Source organism: Globicephala melas, chromosome 13 (assembly GCF_963455315.2).
Source record: "Globicephala melas chromosome 13, mGloMel1.2, whole genome shotgun sequence".
NCBI lineage: Eukaryota > Metazoa > Chordata > Mammalia > Artiodactyla > Delphinidae > Globicephala > Globicephala melas.
In genome coordinates this window covers 66,635,477-66,650,231 of record NC_083326.1, presented here as the reverse complement: position 1 = coordinate 66,650,231, position 14,755 = coordinate 66,635,477, and the positions used below count along the sequence as shown (strand labels likewise).

At 47.0% G+C, this 14,755-nt stretch overlaps 3 protein-coding genes across 4 annotated transcripts in view; 2 read left to right on the top strand and 1 right to left on the bottom strand.

Annotated features, from left to right (window-relative positions):
• Positions 1-14,755, top strand: part of SLC35E4 (solute carrier family 35 member E4) — a 151,630-nt gene that overhangs the window by 15,268 nt on the left and 121,607 nt on the right. Inside the window, exon 4 of one of the 2 annotated variants that reach the window (XR_009566504.1) lies at positions 4,633-5,046. The gene's annotated coding sequence lies outside the window, so the exon portion shown is untranslated. Of the gene's footprint in view, positions 1-4,632; positions 6,889-14,755 lie in introns of those variants that run through there. The other variant, XR_011377966.1, reaches the window with a different exon arrangement.
• On the bottom strand, positions 3,256-8,497 carry DUSP18 (dual specificity phosphatase 18). Its single transcript, XM_030860813.2, has 2 exons — positions 8,185-8,497; positions 3,256-6,316 (listed from the first exon to the last, which is right to left on the bottom strand). The coding sequence occupies exon 2, from the start codon at positions 6,244-6,246 to the stop codon at positions 5,680-5,682; it is 567 nt and encodes a 188-aa protein (XP_030716673.1). The 5' UTR covers positions 6,247-6,316; positions 8,185-8,497; the 3' UTR covers positions 3,256-5,679.
• Positions 8,497-14,196, top strand: C13H5orf52 (chromosome 13 C5orf52 homolog). The gene is made up of 3 exons (XM_030859847.2): positions 8,497-8,978; positions 11,055-11,168; positions 13,948-14,196. Exons 1-3 carry the CDS (start codon positions 8,497-8,499, stop codon positions 14,123-14,125), a joined length of 774 nt encoding a protein of 257 aa, XP_030715707.1. The 3' UTR covers positions 14,126-14,196.

Genomic DNA, 14,755 nt, shown 5'->3' with positions numbered 1-14,755 from the left:
TACTTTACATGATAAAAGAGAGTTTGCAGATGTAACTGAGGTTATGGACTTTAAAATCCGGACTATCTAGATTATTGGGTGGGCCTAGTCTAATCACATGAATCCTTAAAAGCAGAGATTTTTCTCTGGCTGGATTCGGAGGTGCAGCAGAAGGAAAAGTCCGAGGTATTCAAAGCTTGAGAGGGACTCAACCCACTTTTTTTGGAGGGGCCACATGGAAAGCATTAAAAGGAATGTGGGCAGAACAGAGCAGACCCCAGCTGATAGTTAGTAAGGAAGTGAGGTCTTTTTCAACTACAAGGAACTGAATTCAGTCAACGATCTCAATAAGCTTGGAAGCAGAATCTTCCCCAGAGCCTCCAGTAAAAAACACACATGATTTCAGCCTTAGGAAATGCCTTGATTTTGGCCTTGTGAGACCCTAAGCAGAAGACTCAGTCAAGCCCAGCCAGACTTCTGACCTATAGAAATTGTGAAGTAACAAATAGGTGCTGTTTTAAGCCACTAAGTTTGTGGTAATTTGTCATAGCAGCAAGAGAAAACTAATACATTTCCCAATATGAATAGCAGTGAGAAGTAGTAAGATATTAATTTAAGTGGATTATGAAAAGTTATATGTATATTATAATCTCTAGTGCAACCTCTAACAAAAACTATACAGAACTAAAGTGGAATACTTAAAAATATTAATAATTCAAAAGAAGGCAGGAAAAGGGAAATAAAGGAATGAAAAACAGAAAGGACCAATAGAAAACAATAAAATGGTAGACTTAAATCCAATCCAAATATCAATATTTTGGGCATAAACATACCAATTAAGAGACAAATTGGATGTATTAAAAAAGACCCAACTACATGCTGTCTACAGGAAACACACTTTAGGTTAAAAACAAATGGATAGGGCTTCCCTGGTGGCGCAGTGGTTGAGAGACCGCCTGCCGATGCAGGGGACACGGGTTCGTGTCCTGGTCCGGGAGGATCCCACATGCCGCGGAGCGGCTGGACCCGTGAGCCATGGCCGCTGAGCCTGCGCGTCCGGAGCCTGTGCTCGGCAACGGGAGAGGCCACAACGGTGAGAGGCCCGCGTACCGCAAAAAAACCCAAAAAAACAAACAAAAAAAATGGATATAAAAAGATGTATCACGCAAACACTACTTAAAACAAAGCTGGAGTGGTTATATTAATGGCAGACAAAATAGACTTCAAAAAATTAAGAAGGATAAAGAGACAGTGCATATTGATAAAAGGGTCAATTCACCATGAAGACATAACAATCCTAGGTATGTATGCACCTAAAAACAAAGCTTCAAAATACATGAAACAAAAATAATAGAATTGAAAGGAGATGTACACAAATCCACAATTTTCGTTGGATACTTCAACATTCCTCTCTTAGTAATCAATAGAACAAGGAAAAAGAAAACCAGGAAGAGTGTAAAAGAATTGAAACCACCATCAATCAACTGGTCCTAATTGACATTTATTGAACACTCTATCCAAAATAACCTTTTTTCCCCCAAGTGCATATGAAACATTCACCAAGACAGACCATATCCTACGTCATTAAGTAAACATTAACAAATTTAGAAGAAATGAAATCATATAACGTATGTTCTCTGACCTTGATGGAATTAAACTAGAAACCAATAACAGAGAGATGGTTGTAAAATTTCCAAATACTTAGAAGTTAAACTACACATTTCTAAATAATACATGGATTAAGGAGGACATTACAAGGGAAATTAGAAAATGTTTTGAAATGGACAAAAATGAAAATGCAGTATATAAAAATTTGTGGGATGCAGGTCTCAAATCAATAATCTAAGTTTCCACCTTAGGAAATTAGAAAAAAGAGCAAAATAAACTCAAAGCAAGCAGAACTATGGAAATAATAAAGAGCAGAAATCAATGAAATAGAAAAGGGAAGAACAATAGAGAAAATTAAAGACACAAGGTAGGTAATTCTTTAAAAAGATTTTTTAAATTGATAAACCTCTAGCCAGACTAACAAAGAAATAGAGAAGACAAATAATCAGTGTGGAGAATGGAAATGTGATGTCCTATAGACCCTGAAGTTAATAAGGATATTAAGGGAATACTATAAACAATTCCACATGCATAAATTTGACAATTAGATGAAATGGACCTATTCCTCGAAAATCACAAACTACCAAAACTCACCAAAGATGAAATAGATAATTTGATTAATCCTTTAACTATGAATGGAATTGAATTCTTTGTTAAATCCTTCTGAAAAAGAAATCTCCAGGCCCAAATAGTTTCACTGCTGAAGTCCAGCAAACATTCAAAGAAGAAATAACACCAATTCACATATCTCTTCCAGAAAATAGAAGAGAGAATACTTTCCAACTCTTCCTTAACCTAATAAAGGGCAACTACAAAAAGGCCTATAGCTAACATCATAGTTAATGGTAAAAGACTGAACACCTTCTAAGATTAGATATAAGGTAAGACTTACTATAAAAGCTACAGTAATCAAGATAGTGTGGTATCGGTAAAGAGACAGACACGTATCAAACAGAATGAAGAGTATGCAAAGGCAGCTCAATGCACAAAGGACAGCCTTCAACAAATGGAGTTGAAACCATTAGACATCCACATGAAAAAATATGAACCTCAAACTAAACCTCACACCTTATACAAAAGGATCATGGAAATAAGTGAAAATTTTAAACTCTCAAACATTAGAGAAAATCTTTGTGATATTAGGTTAGGCAAAGTGTTCTCAGACGTGACACCAAAACAACAATCCATAAAAGGAAAAACTGGTAAGTAGCACTTCATCAAAATTTAAAACTTTTGCTCTGAAAAATACACTTTTAAGAGAAATGAAAAGACAAGCTAGACTGGGGAAAAATATTTACAAATCCATATCTAATAAAGGACTTGTATCCAGAATATACAAAGAATTCTCAATATTCAATAGTGAGAAAACAACTCAATTTAAAAACGGGTAAAAAAGTTGAATAGACACTTCACCAAAGAGGGAATGTGGAAGGCAATTAAACACACAAAAAGATGCTTAGGGCTTCCCTGGTGGCGCAGTGGTTGAGAGTCCACCTGCTGATGCAGGGGACACGGGTTCGTGCCCCGGTCCGGGAAGATCCCACATGTCGCGGAGCGGCTGGGCCCGTGAGCCATGGCCGCTGAGCCTGCGCGTCCGGAGCCTGTGCTCCGCAACGGGAGAGGCCACAACAGTGAGAGGGCCGCGTACCGCAAAAAAAAAAAAAAAAAAAAAAAAAAAAAGATGCTTAACATCATTACAGAAATGCAAATTAAAACTGCAATAAGCTAATACCACACACCTATCAGAATGGCTGAAATAAAAAATATTGGCAGTTCCAAATACTGGCGAGAAATTGGATCTCTCATAGTGGAAGGCAAAATGGTATTGCCACTCTGGAAATCTGGTAGTTTCTAAAAGTTAAACATAACCTTTACCATACGACTGAGCAATCCCACTCATAAACTTATGTTCACATAAAAACCTATACACAAATATTTGTAGCAGTTTTATTCAAAATCGCCCAAAACTGGAAACAACCCAGATATCCTTCAACGGGTGAAGGTAAAACAAACTGTAGCGCATCCAACAATGGAATACCACTTAGCCATAAAAAGCAACGTGTGTGAATCTCAAAGACAGACAGAAAGTAGCCAGTCTCTAGATGTGACATCCTCTATGATTCTATGTATGTGGCAATGTGGAAAAGGCAAATCTATAGGGAATGGAGAAGAGATAGGTGTTTGCCAGAGGTTGGTGTGGGGCAAAGGTGTGACTGCCAAGGGGCAGCGTAAGGGAATTCTTTGGTTGATGGAACTGCCCTGTGTCCTGATTGTGGAGGTAGTTACACGAATGTGTTAAAACACAGAGAACTTTACACAGGAGAAAGTTAATTTTATGGTATGTTAATTAAAAATTTTTAAAAACTGAAAAAAAAGATATTCAAATAAATTTCTCTTTAAAAATGTTTTCAAAGAAATTTTCCACCTGGGTTTCTTCCTGATGGGTTTCTTCTGCTTTGGGGGGGGCTCTGCCATACCAGCCCTGGTGTTTGTGGTTCTGTTTATTCATCTGTAAAATGAGATCAGTCTTGAGTAGCGATTTTCCTTCTCCCCTGACCCTAAAATTACACCCCTGGGCAGGCCCTTTGTGGAAGTGAGGGTGGGGCAGGTTTGGAGAAAAGGAGCATTTGGCCTCCAGTGGGCTCTGACCCACGAGCAGTTGTGCTCTTGACTGGCCCATGTACTGTTTGTCTGAAAATCTCTAGATTAGAATAGCTGCTCTTGACCCAGATCCACACACACCTCGGGGGTTTGAACAATCCTGGATTTCAGGGCCTACTGGTAGGGCCCACTCATTTATCCCTTTGGCACATACCCCACTGGACCCCAGCGGTCAGCCAGACCAGGGCACTGGCTCTAATGATCAGCAATCTAAACAAGGCCCTTTGGGGGAAGCTGGAAGTGTGCTCCTTGTTCTAGGAGTCCCAGATTGCACATGGATTAAACATTGTGCTTAATCCAATGGGAAGTCTGAAAAGGCTTCGAGGTCTAGGCCTCCTTAAAGGCAGGGTCTGAAAGGACCGAAACCATTTTTCTCCCACACAGGATGACTTCTTGGAAGAGCACTTTCTAAGCAATAAAGGGCTGTGCGCAGGCGGGGAGCTGCTGTTGTGAAGACGACTTGCTGACCCGGGGCAGCAGGGCCAGAGTATCATTCGTGATGAGAGCTGCCAGTTACACCAAGCACCAAGCACCTACCATGTGCCAGGCACCGTGCTAAGGAAGCACTGAATCTTCACGACAACCTTGTGAGGAAAGGGCTGTCATCGCCTGGACGAGGAAACTGAGGCTCCAAGAGGCCCCACATCACACAGGCAGGAGGTGACAAGGCTGGGTTCCGGTCCACAGCTCCAGCCTTCTGAGCTGAGGCCTGTGAGAGAAACCTCTGAGCCTGATGTCAGGCCTGCTCTCCACACGTGCCCCGAGATGGAGACTAATACCACCTTTCATCAAAGGCTGGTAGGGGATCTTGCCACGTACAACAGCACTCAAAAAGAAATGTTTTTAAAGAAATTTTATACAATGGAATGCTTCCTTTGAAAACTATCTTATGCGTAAGTCCAATCTAGAAGACCAGGGTTGAAGGTGGAAGCAGGGTTGGCTTGGGGCCCCCAGGGCTCCTGGAGTACCACTTGAAGGCTACTCATCCAGTAGATTGGCACTTACTGTGAGAAGCATGGGAGGTGCCATGATGCTTAAGGCCGGCTTCGTGTTCAAAAGAATGAGGCGGGATTGTGGCAGACCCATTCCTGGGTTGGTTGGTCGTGGGGAGGGCTGCAGAATACCAAACTTGCCATATGCGCAGGGTGCTGGTCCATTTGGTTCACTCTTCCCTCTGGTCAGCAGCCATGAGCTGTCACTCACAGGGTAGGAAACTTATCTTCACCATCTTACATTTAATAAGCTGAATCTTTAAAGTTATGAATTATAAGATTAAGAGCTGCAGTACCCTTCCTTTTTACTTGCCCTTAAAAAAGGCATCATCTGGTTTTTCTGTATCAGTGAAAGTAGAATGTTTTAAGTACAGATCTTGGTGTAGGATCAATGGCAGATCTGTACCTCTGACCCTGGGGCAGGGGCTGGTGGAATGGCTCACAGTGGAATCATCAGACGGACCTCCTTCTCATAGATGTCGGGGATCACTCCCATGGGGGAGCTGACCATGTGCACAGTGTTCTTGCCAAACAGCTGGAACTCATAGTGGATGAGCTGCTCCCAAAAGCCATTGTTGGGCCGGATGATGGGCCGGCATGACTTGGTCCATGTGTGGGCATCCAGCAGAGACATGGCGTGGTATTTCATGAGATAGGCAAGGCAGAGGGCGGCCGAGCGGCTCACGCCGGCGGCACAGTGCAACAGGGTGCGGCCCTGCTTCACCTCCACGCTGTGAATGTGGTCTGCAATGGGGTCGAAGAAGTCACAGAGACGCGACATGGGTGTGTCAGCCACAGGCACCTGCACGTAGTGGATGTCCTCATATAAGGTGTTCACCACCTCCACTGAGACGTTGATGACTGTGGTGATGTGGTTGCTGGAGAGCAAGAGCTTGTTGTTGGCTGCTACCCCGTTGCTGATATACAGGCTGCTGGTGATCTGTGAGAGGCCGCTGACCGAGGGCTGCCGGAACTGAACCGGGAAGGCACACGGAGATGCTGTCATCGGGCTGGTGGGTCAGCGGCCAGTGAGACATAGATGCTGCATCTTCCTGCTAGTCTGTGTCCGTAGAAAACTGCAAGGAGGGAGAAGGGACAAATGAGGAGCCAAAGTTCTGTCCCCCCCCACTTAACATAATTCAGTGGCTGCCCACTGTCACGATGAGATGGAGCCCCTAAGCTTGGCTGTCAAGGCCATTTGTGGCCCAGCTCCTGCCCATCTCTTCAGCCTCCTGTTAACCTTTCCCGCGTTCTGAAGGGCCTTGGCTGGGCTGAGCCACTTACAGTTCCATATGGAGGGTGGTCCTCTCTGGCCCAGGGCCTTTCCTGCTCTCATCCTAGAACCCCCTTTCCTTACAAGCCTGTCAGGTCCTAATCTGTTCCATTCAGCAGAGGACTGTTGAGCATTGGGATCGTAGCCAAGGGTCACTTCCTCAGGGAAACCTTCCAGAACGACACCCCTCCCCCATATTTGATCAAGTCCCAGCTCCAGGCAGGCCCTATGTGCCCTGCTTCCTAACATTTCCTGAAGAAGTGCTTTTGCCATGATCTGTCTGTGAGTTCTCTTGAGACATCACTGTATCTATCTTCACGCCTACTATATCACCAGTGCCCAGTTGCGTGTCCCCACAAGTAGGTACTTAAAAATATTTGCTGAGTGAAGAAATGACTCCAACAACCACAACTCTGCCTCCTGAGAGGTTTTCTGGAAAAGATGAGGTCTCTGGCCATGTTTCTCTAGAACTTTGGGGAGGAGCTGGGTGGAGGTGAGGGTGGTTCTTAGGCTGCTGGAGAGGAAGGCCAAAGGCTGCATCGACATATCCTACCTGCCAGTACCCCAGAGTCCAATGCAATAGGCTCACCCCAGGTAGGGCAGATGGGGTTGGTTTGTTCTAGAAGTCTTGTGAGGGTAGGGGAAAAGACCCACCCCCAACTTCACCCAGTTGGAAGCCTAAATGCTAAGGAATGTTCCAGATCCTCATCATCTGAAAACCCAGAGAGAAGTGGACTGAGGGCCCCCAAAACTAGTACCTAGTGGGCAACAGGAATAGGGGAGACTGTTGTTCATCACAGGGACAAAAACTGTGCAGAGGAGATACTGCTCTGCAAGGTGAGAGTAGTAATGAGAGGAAAGTCATTTTCATACTAGTCAAGAAATATTTATCAGGCACTGTAGTAGGTGCTGGGGATACTGAAATGTACAAGTCAGCCATGCCCCCCCCCTCAGAGCTCAAAGTCTAGTGGGAGAGACAGACATTAAATAGGCAATTATGGGTGCAACAGAGTTGGAGAATAGGGATAACAGTACCTACCTTATAAGAATCTTCTGAGGATTAAATGAGGTAGCCTGGGTAAAGTGTTTAACAATAGGGCCTGGCACATTTATCTACAAATGATAACTACTGTTGCTGTTGTTAGGGAAGTTAAAATGCAGGGCATTATGGGAATGAAGAATAATGGTATTTATTTCAGGCTGGGGCTACGGAGTTGCGAAGATCGCCTGAAGAAATGTCACAAAGATCTGAAGAACGTTTAGCGTGAGGGAGAGGGAGAGGGAGAAAGAGCGACTCGGCAGCATCTCAGTTTCACCATTTTATAGCGTACAAAGCCTTTGGTTCGATGTCCAAAACAGCATAACGAGCCGGTGTCTGGAGTTAATATCTCCATTTTACACACGGGGAAGGTGAGGCGGAGTGGGGAAAAGGACCTGTCTAGGGTCACAAAGCAAGGTTCAAAAGCCGGTCTTTCTGGTCTCATTATGTGTGGGAAAAGTGGGTAAAAACCGCGGAGTTTTCGTTAATACTGGGTTATAAACGTGGAACAAAGTCCAAGGGTTGACGGGAGAAAGGGGCCGCTTCCAGGGGTGAGTCAGGTAGGTTTCCTGGGGAGTTGGCGTTGGAATGGGCTTCTTCGCCCGCTCAGTGTCAAGACCTCGGTGTCTTACCTCTCTCTCGAGGGCGGGAGGGCAGGTTAGTTCAGGAAACAACCTTGGGCGAGGGTCCCCAGGTGAGAGAAGACCGGTCACGACCCAGGAGCCACAATCCCCGCCGGTCCGGTGCTCCAGTTTCCATAGCAGTGGTCCCTCGTCGCGGGGAGGAATGGGCCGTGCTGGGTCTCCGCAGAAACCCAGGCCTCGTCTCCCCGTCCCGGAGCTGCCCCGCCCAGATTCACCCGGTTACCCGCCCTGCGATCACGCGGGGACTACAGCAGTCCCAGTCAAGAAGTAGGGTCTGCTCTGCGCGCTGCAACCGGCAGCATGTCCCCAGCCAGTTTCCATGGCAACGCTCCGGGCCGCACCACGGCAGCCGCCGAGGGACAATCCTGCCGCGTCCGCAGCCTTCGGGGCTTTGCCCACAAGGCCCGCCCCCACCCCCCCACCCCGGTCCCGCCTTCCTCTCGCGTCTCCCGGGCAACGCGCGGTGTTCAGCGCCTCGCGTCTGCACAGAGGTTCCCTCCGCGTCTACGCCCCTCACAGATCTTGGTTATCGACCGGGCTCCCGTTCCCGAGTCGCTCTCTAAGGTGGAAGGAGAGAATCCTGCAGTTAGCCAGCAGCCCAGGCCCTCCGTCACATGGAACCTAGGCTCGCCCATTGCTTGTGCGGTAGCCCCCCAGGCGACCACCAGTTCTGGCACCAGTCCGGCCTCGGCCTTCTTCCGGCAGAGCCGGAAGGCTCGGCAGCCGCCCCGACAGATCTGCTTCCTGCGGCCGCGGACCGCTCAGTCGCCGGTGCTCTTCAGGTGCGGCCCGGGGGCCCAGAGCGTTCGTCAGAGCCCGGGCCCCCGGGGGGAGCCGAACTCCCTCAGACCCCTGCTCCCTAAGCCGGCCGCGGGGACCTTGGCCCTGGCTCTTCAGAGCCTCGGGCCCCTCAGAGCCCAGCCCTTTCTTAGACCCCAGGAGAGTCTGAATTTCCCAGCCCAGCGCCTCGCCCGCCGTGGAGCCCGAACGCCCTCAGTCCAGACTCCAAGGGAGTCTGGAATTCCCACCTCCAACCCACATATCCTCCGAATCGCCGCGGACCCGGCTTTCTAGTGTCCCAGGTTTGACGTCGTGTATCCCGAGGGTCCCTAGCGCCCTCTGGGCCGAGCCTTGAACTTCCTTAGAGCCTGATGAGGCGCAGGTCCCCTCAGGCCTGACACTCCCCTCCTCAGCCGCTACTTTCCGCAGTGGCCCAGGGAAAGCCCCCAGTTCCCTCAGCCGGGCCCCAATCCCCACAGACCCCAGTTTCTCCTCCCCTCCTCCATTTCACAGCCCCCTCACAGCATCCTCCAGGCTCCCACAGAGACCTTGCTTTGGAAAGCAATTTGGTTCAAAATGATCATTATTTATTACTTGAAAGGGAATATTTCCATAAAACTGCCTTTTCCCCCCTTCCCAGGAATTAATGGTAAATTTGGTGCACCACTGAGTGGGTGAAGACTGTTTCATATGTCTTTAAGTATTTTAGGTCTTTTTTGTTTGTTTTTCTAACGGAATTTGGGAGACTTTTGTGAGCATCTTGATCTCTAAACTAACCTTTTCCAACACCTCATGTCTTTGCTTTCAGAAAAAACGTAAATGGGAGATAAGGGGTGTTTGTTTCTACTAGTTTGTAAATGTAAAAACATTCATAAAACCACAGTTCCAAACTGGCTGAAAATGAATTAGGAAAAATTTTAATCCTTCGAAATGTTTTATCCTTAAAAATTGTCCTATCAAAATAATATACACTTATCATAGAAAAATCAGGCAAGCAAAATGAATGGCTAGAGACAATCACTATTACCATGTTGGTGTATATTGTTCCAGATCTATTCATATATATGTACTGCAACATGCTTACACATTTTTTTTGCGGGGGCTTGGGGGGATATATGTCACAAAACAGTTTACTATTTTGTAATCTTTTTTCCCCCACCCAATACACTTTGGATGTCTGTTTTATTCACAACTGCATAATATTTTATTGTATGACCTAACCACAATTTATTCATTTGCTTCCCTATTGTATATATAGGTAGTTTCCAAATTTTAGAAAGAAAATATTATGAATAATTATTTTTAAGTGGGAAAAGATATGTAGTTGCAAAACCACTTCACAGTGTCACCAAATTATCAAAAAGTGAAAACTCAAGGCCTGGTATTATCCATTTTTGACCAATTCCTCATTTTGACCAAATTGTTATCTCTAGTTTGGCCTGGAGCACCTGGCTCCATTCCATCACACCCCATCCCATACCTCTCACCCTCCAGAGTCTCCTCAAGTCCTTGTCCACCCCAAACTTCCTTCACTTTTCCAGACTTTTCCCAAACCTTTTTCCCTTAGAATTCCCCCATCAACCAACCTAACCTCTGTCCAAACACTTTATTCTCTTTTTTCCTGTTTCCTCTGACCTCCGCCACCCAGATCCCCCTTATACCTAGGCTTGAGCAGTGCCCCCCCACCTCAACCCCCCTCAGATTCATCCCTCTGACTTTGCTTCTTTCATCTAAGATCCTCGCCTCCCATTTCAAACTGTGTTTTCTTAAGATGACTGCTCCTGTGAACAGTTCTGAATCCCTGTTGACACTTCTCTTGTGGATTACTTTGACCTTTCTGCATCCTTCTCAGGATGGTTTTCCCTCTCAGCATCCAAGAAACACCCATTTACCGCACATTTCCTACAAGAAGAAACCTAGGCCTACTCCCTTGCTCCTCTGACAACTATGACAGGGTGGTGCCTCTCCCAAGAAACTTGGGGAAGCCTCAGCCACTACCCCAGGATCCCATCAGATCAGGTCCTGTCCTAGCCCTGGCCTAGCCATCAAGCCTGTACCACCTTGTCCTCCCTCTCCAGCTTAATGAATTCCAGTGAAGCAGCAGTGAAAAAATTTTTGCCCAAGAGCCGCTTTTCTCGGGTGATTATTCGTGACAACCTCAGTGCACAACGAATCTATGAGATGGAGGTAAAGTTGTCACAAGCTTTTGCATTAGAGGGTGTTAGTGGCTTGATCCATGTTCATTTCACTCTCCCCAAAACCTTGTGGGGAGATCACAGATCTTAGAGGTGATAGGAAGCCATCGAAGTACTCTAATACAAGCCCGTTTTACAGAGGAGGCAGTTGAGACTCAGGGTTACTGATTTGCCCAAGGTGTCACAGCTGTTCCTGAGCTGAGGGAACCAAGGAGGACTCCATGTCTCTTGGCTCTGGTGGCATTTTTTTTCCTCAAAGTACATTAGCTTTCTGTTTAGGGACTCCCTGAATGGATTCCTACTATCTCCCATAAAAAGAAGTCTTGGCTCTTAGAGCTTGAAGTGGCATTGACAGCATTTGGTCATTTTTTTCCTTCAGGGATTATCCCCCACTTTCCACATGAGAACTGAGGCTCTTCTACTTTTTGTTTATGGACAAGAAGGGTTTGACCTGCTTACCCAGAAGCCCTCGGAAGAAGAGGGGAACCGCAGCAGCATCATCCCACAGACCCTGATTAATTCATTAAATACATCTTTGGGGCCTGCTTGGGACAGGCACTGTTTTGGGCACTAGGAAGAGGCTAGTGAACATGATGGACTCTGAGAATGTACTCGTTTCTTCCAGCGGAGCAGGCAGCCCAGAGTTGAACCGCTGTCCCCTTCTTGACTCTGTTGAACCTCCCTCCATGTTCCAGGACCAAATCTGGATGGCGCATGGGATTCTGACATTGAAAACAGTGGGAAAGATGTAAGAGATAGTGTCAGATCCTCTTAAGGGTCACAGAGACCAAAAGAAGACTGGAGGCCTGGGTGTTTCTCCCTCTGCTAAATTTCCAGTGGCGTGGTGTAGTGGAAATAGGGTGGACTTGGACATGGGCAGGCCAGCTTTGTGTGAACTTGGGGAGTCACTTTTCCTCCAGGACTCTTTTCTCATTTGTAAAACAGGATCTATTGGGATCCTCTCAGTTGCAGGTGACACAAACTGAACTTGAACTCGTTCAAGCAAAATAGAGAATGATGAGTTTACATAATCAAGGGTAGATAGGGCTGGGTCACCAATGTTTGGGATGAGTGATGTCAGGGGCTCCAATGCCATTGGATGTGTCTTCCACTCTCCCTATCAACTCCCCTTCTGCTTCTTTCTGCATGTTGGCATCGTTATCAGGCTGGCTGTCCCTGGGGAGCATGGCCACAGGAAACCCTGGCCTGTAGCCCAGAAAGGAAATGGAGTGCTTCCATTGTTGGTCAAGTTAGACAAATCCTGGAGAAGGACTCCAGTTGGCTCAAGTTGGGTCACGGGCCCATCCATGCCCCAGTTAACTGTGGTCAGGTAGTGTAGGCTACTCTGACTGGCCCAGGATGGGTTGGGGGCCAACCCCTATAACCAGTGGGTTTGGAGATATTGCACCTCTGGTAAGTGGGGTGAGGATCTGTGAGATATAACTGGAAACTCTCTTGAGTTGGCTTTATATGTGCCATCCTCCAGCCATCCAGAAGGTCTCCTTTTGAAGCCGTATTGAACCCTTACATGTTTTGGGTACACAATGTCCATTATGTATTATTACCCCATTTAATAGTTCAGCAAACCGAGGCTCAGAGATGGAGTAACTTCACTAAGGGGTATCGTGGACTTGCAAACCCAGGTCTGACTGACCATGGTGCAGGATGTTCTCCCTAAGGACAAGGACTGTCTTCTCTGTAGACCCAGTGACTTGCTGCAGGCCCAGCTTGTAGGAACTCAGTAGATTTGAGAGGCTTGAGTGGCAGCATGGCAGTCTTTCTCTCTCCCCCGCAAAGCGCTCCCAGCTTTGGCTAGCCACTGGCTTCTCAGGGCCTCCAGGAGGGCAGCTAAGATCTAGTGTCTTGGGAATCCTCTGAGCAACGCTCTGAGAACAGTGGATGATGGCCGGTATCCCTTTATCTATGGCCACAGTTCTCAACCAGGACGGCTTTGCTCCTCAGGGACTCTGGCGCTGTCTGGAGGCCTTTTTGGTAGCACAAGTGAGAGTGGGATGGTGCTACTGGCATTTAGTAGGTGGAGGCCAGGGATGCTAATGCTGCTAAATATCTTACAATGCACAGGCCAGCCCCCTGCCACAAAGAATTACCTGGCCCCATGTCAGTAGTACCAAGGTCAAGAGACCCTGATCCATAGTAAAAGTGCTATCACTCTGTGCCTTGCTTAGAAATATCTGGGCATGTGTCCCACCTTCCTGACTAATGTTGTAGTTGCTGTGAAGACCTGCAGCTGATTTTTCATAGTATCCTCTCCACAGCTAACTCATTGGAATAAGTAAATGAATAAGACAAAGGATATGCCTTCCCAAAGCTAGCAGTCTTCTTGGGGACAGGATAGAAATGGTAGAATAGAATAAATAATTAGAGTTCAGTGTGACATAGGGGGTGTCACCAACAATATGTGGGGGGCACCAAGTGAGTAATAGGGACTGGGTGATAGGAGTTAAGGAAGGGGGTTTACAAGATGCACCCTTTCTCCTCCTCCCCTCCTCTCTCTTTCTCACCACTCTTCAAATAGAGATTTTAGGTCAAAATCAGGCTCTGAGGCTGCAGACTGTCAGAAGGTACCATAGGAGTTACCTAGCTCAATGCCCTCACTTTAAAATAGGGAAACAGAGGCTCCCTGTGAGCCAAGTTATTGATGAAATATTGGGTCCAGCTGGCTCCTTTTCCACCCTCATATCAGGAGCACAGATGCCTCTCTTACTGTGAAGTAGCTTCTTCATCCTAAACTCACCTCTGTTTTTTGTAAGACAAGAGCCTCAGAGAAGACCAAGAACAAGATAGGCCACTTGTATGACCACCTGAAAAAAAAATTCATGACAGACCAGCTCAGAAAGCTGGGGCACTGGCGACGGGAATCCATGAACGTCCGGCAGTACCTGGATAGCATCCGAGTGTACAAGGAGCCTAACAAGAAAGACCAACCACCCTAGTCAAGGCAGAGCGATCTGCCCTGGGGCCATGACGACACTAGGCTGACGGGAGAAGAGCTGGAAGGGAGCCAGTCTATACCACTGTAGAACAACAATAAATGAGACTAGTGGACAGTGGAGCACAAAACCCCTCAGCAATTCTAATATTTCTTGCCCTGTCCCATCCCCTCTTTTCTGGTGAAGGTGATTCTGATAGTCCTGTAGCTGCCCAAGTGGAAACGGCTGAATCGAACCAGCTTCCAAGGTTAAGGTATGACTTTTGGTACCCACATGTCTGGTACAATGCCAGGCCAGGTGCACTGGGACAGTGGTACCTTGGATGGGAAGGGCTCGGTAATGCCACTGCCTGGCATTCCAGTGGTAAGGAGTCAGGGTGGGGCATCAGGCAGACCTGGGTTAAGGGCTATTTCTGCCATCCATCAGCTGTGTGACTTTGTAACCTCTCTGAGCCTCTGTTTCCTTATCCTAAAGAGTGGGGAAGTAGTGCGGGAACCTACCTCCAAGAACTGGCATGAGGATGTGGAGCGCCTGGCCCGGGGCCTGTCATTCTCAGTGGCTCTCATCACGATGCCTGCAGTTAGGTTCCAGCCTTGTCAGTCCCCACTTCCTGGCCTGCCTGCTGTCCCAGCT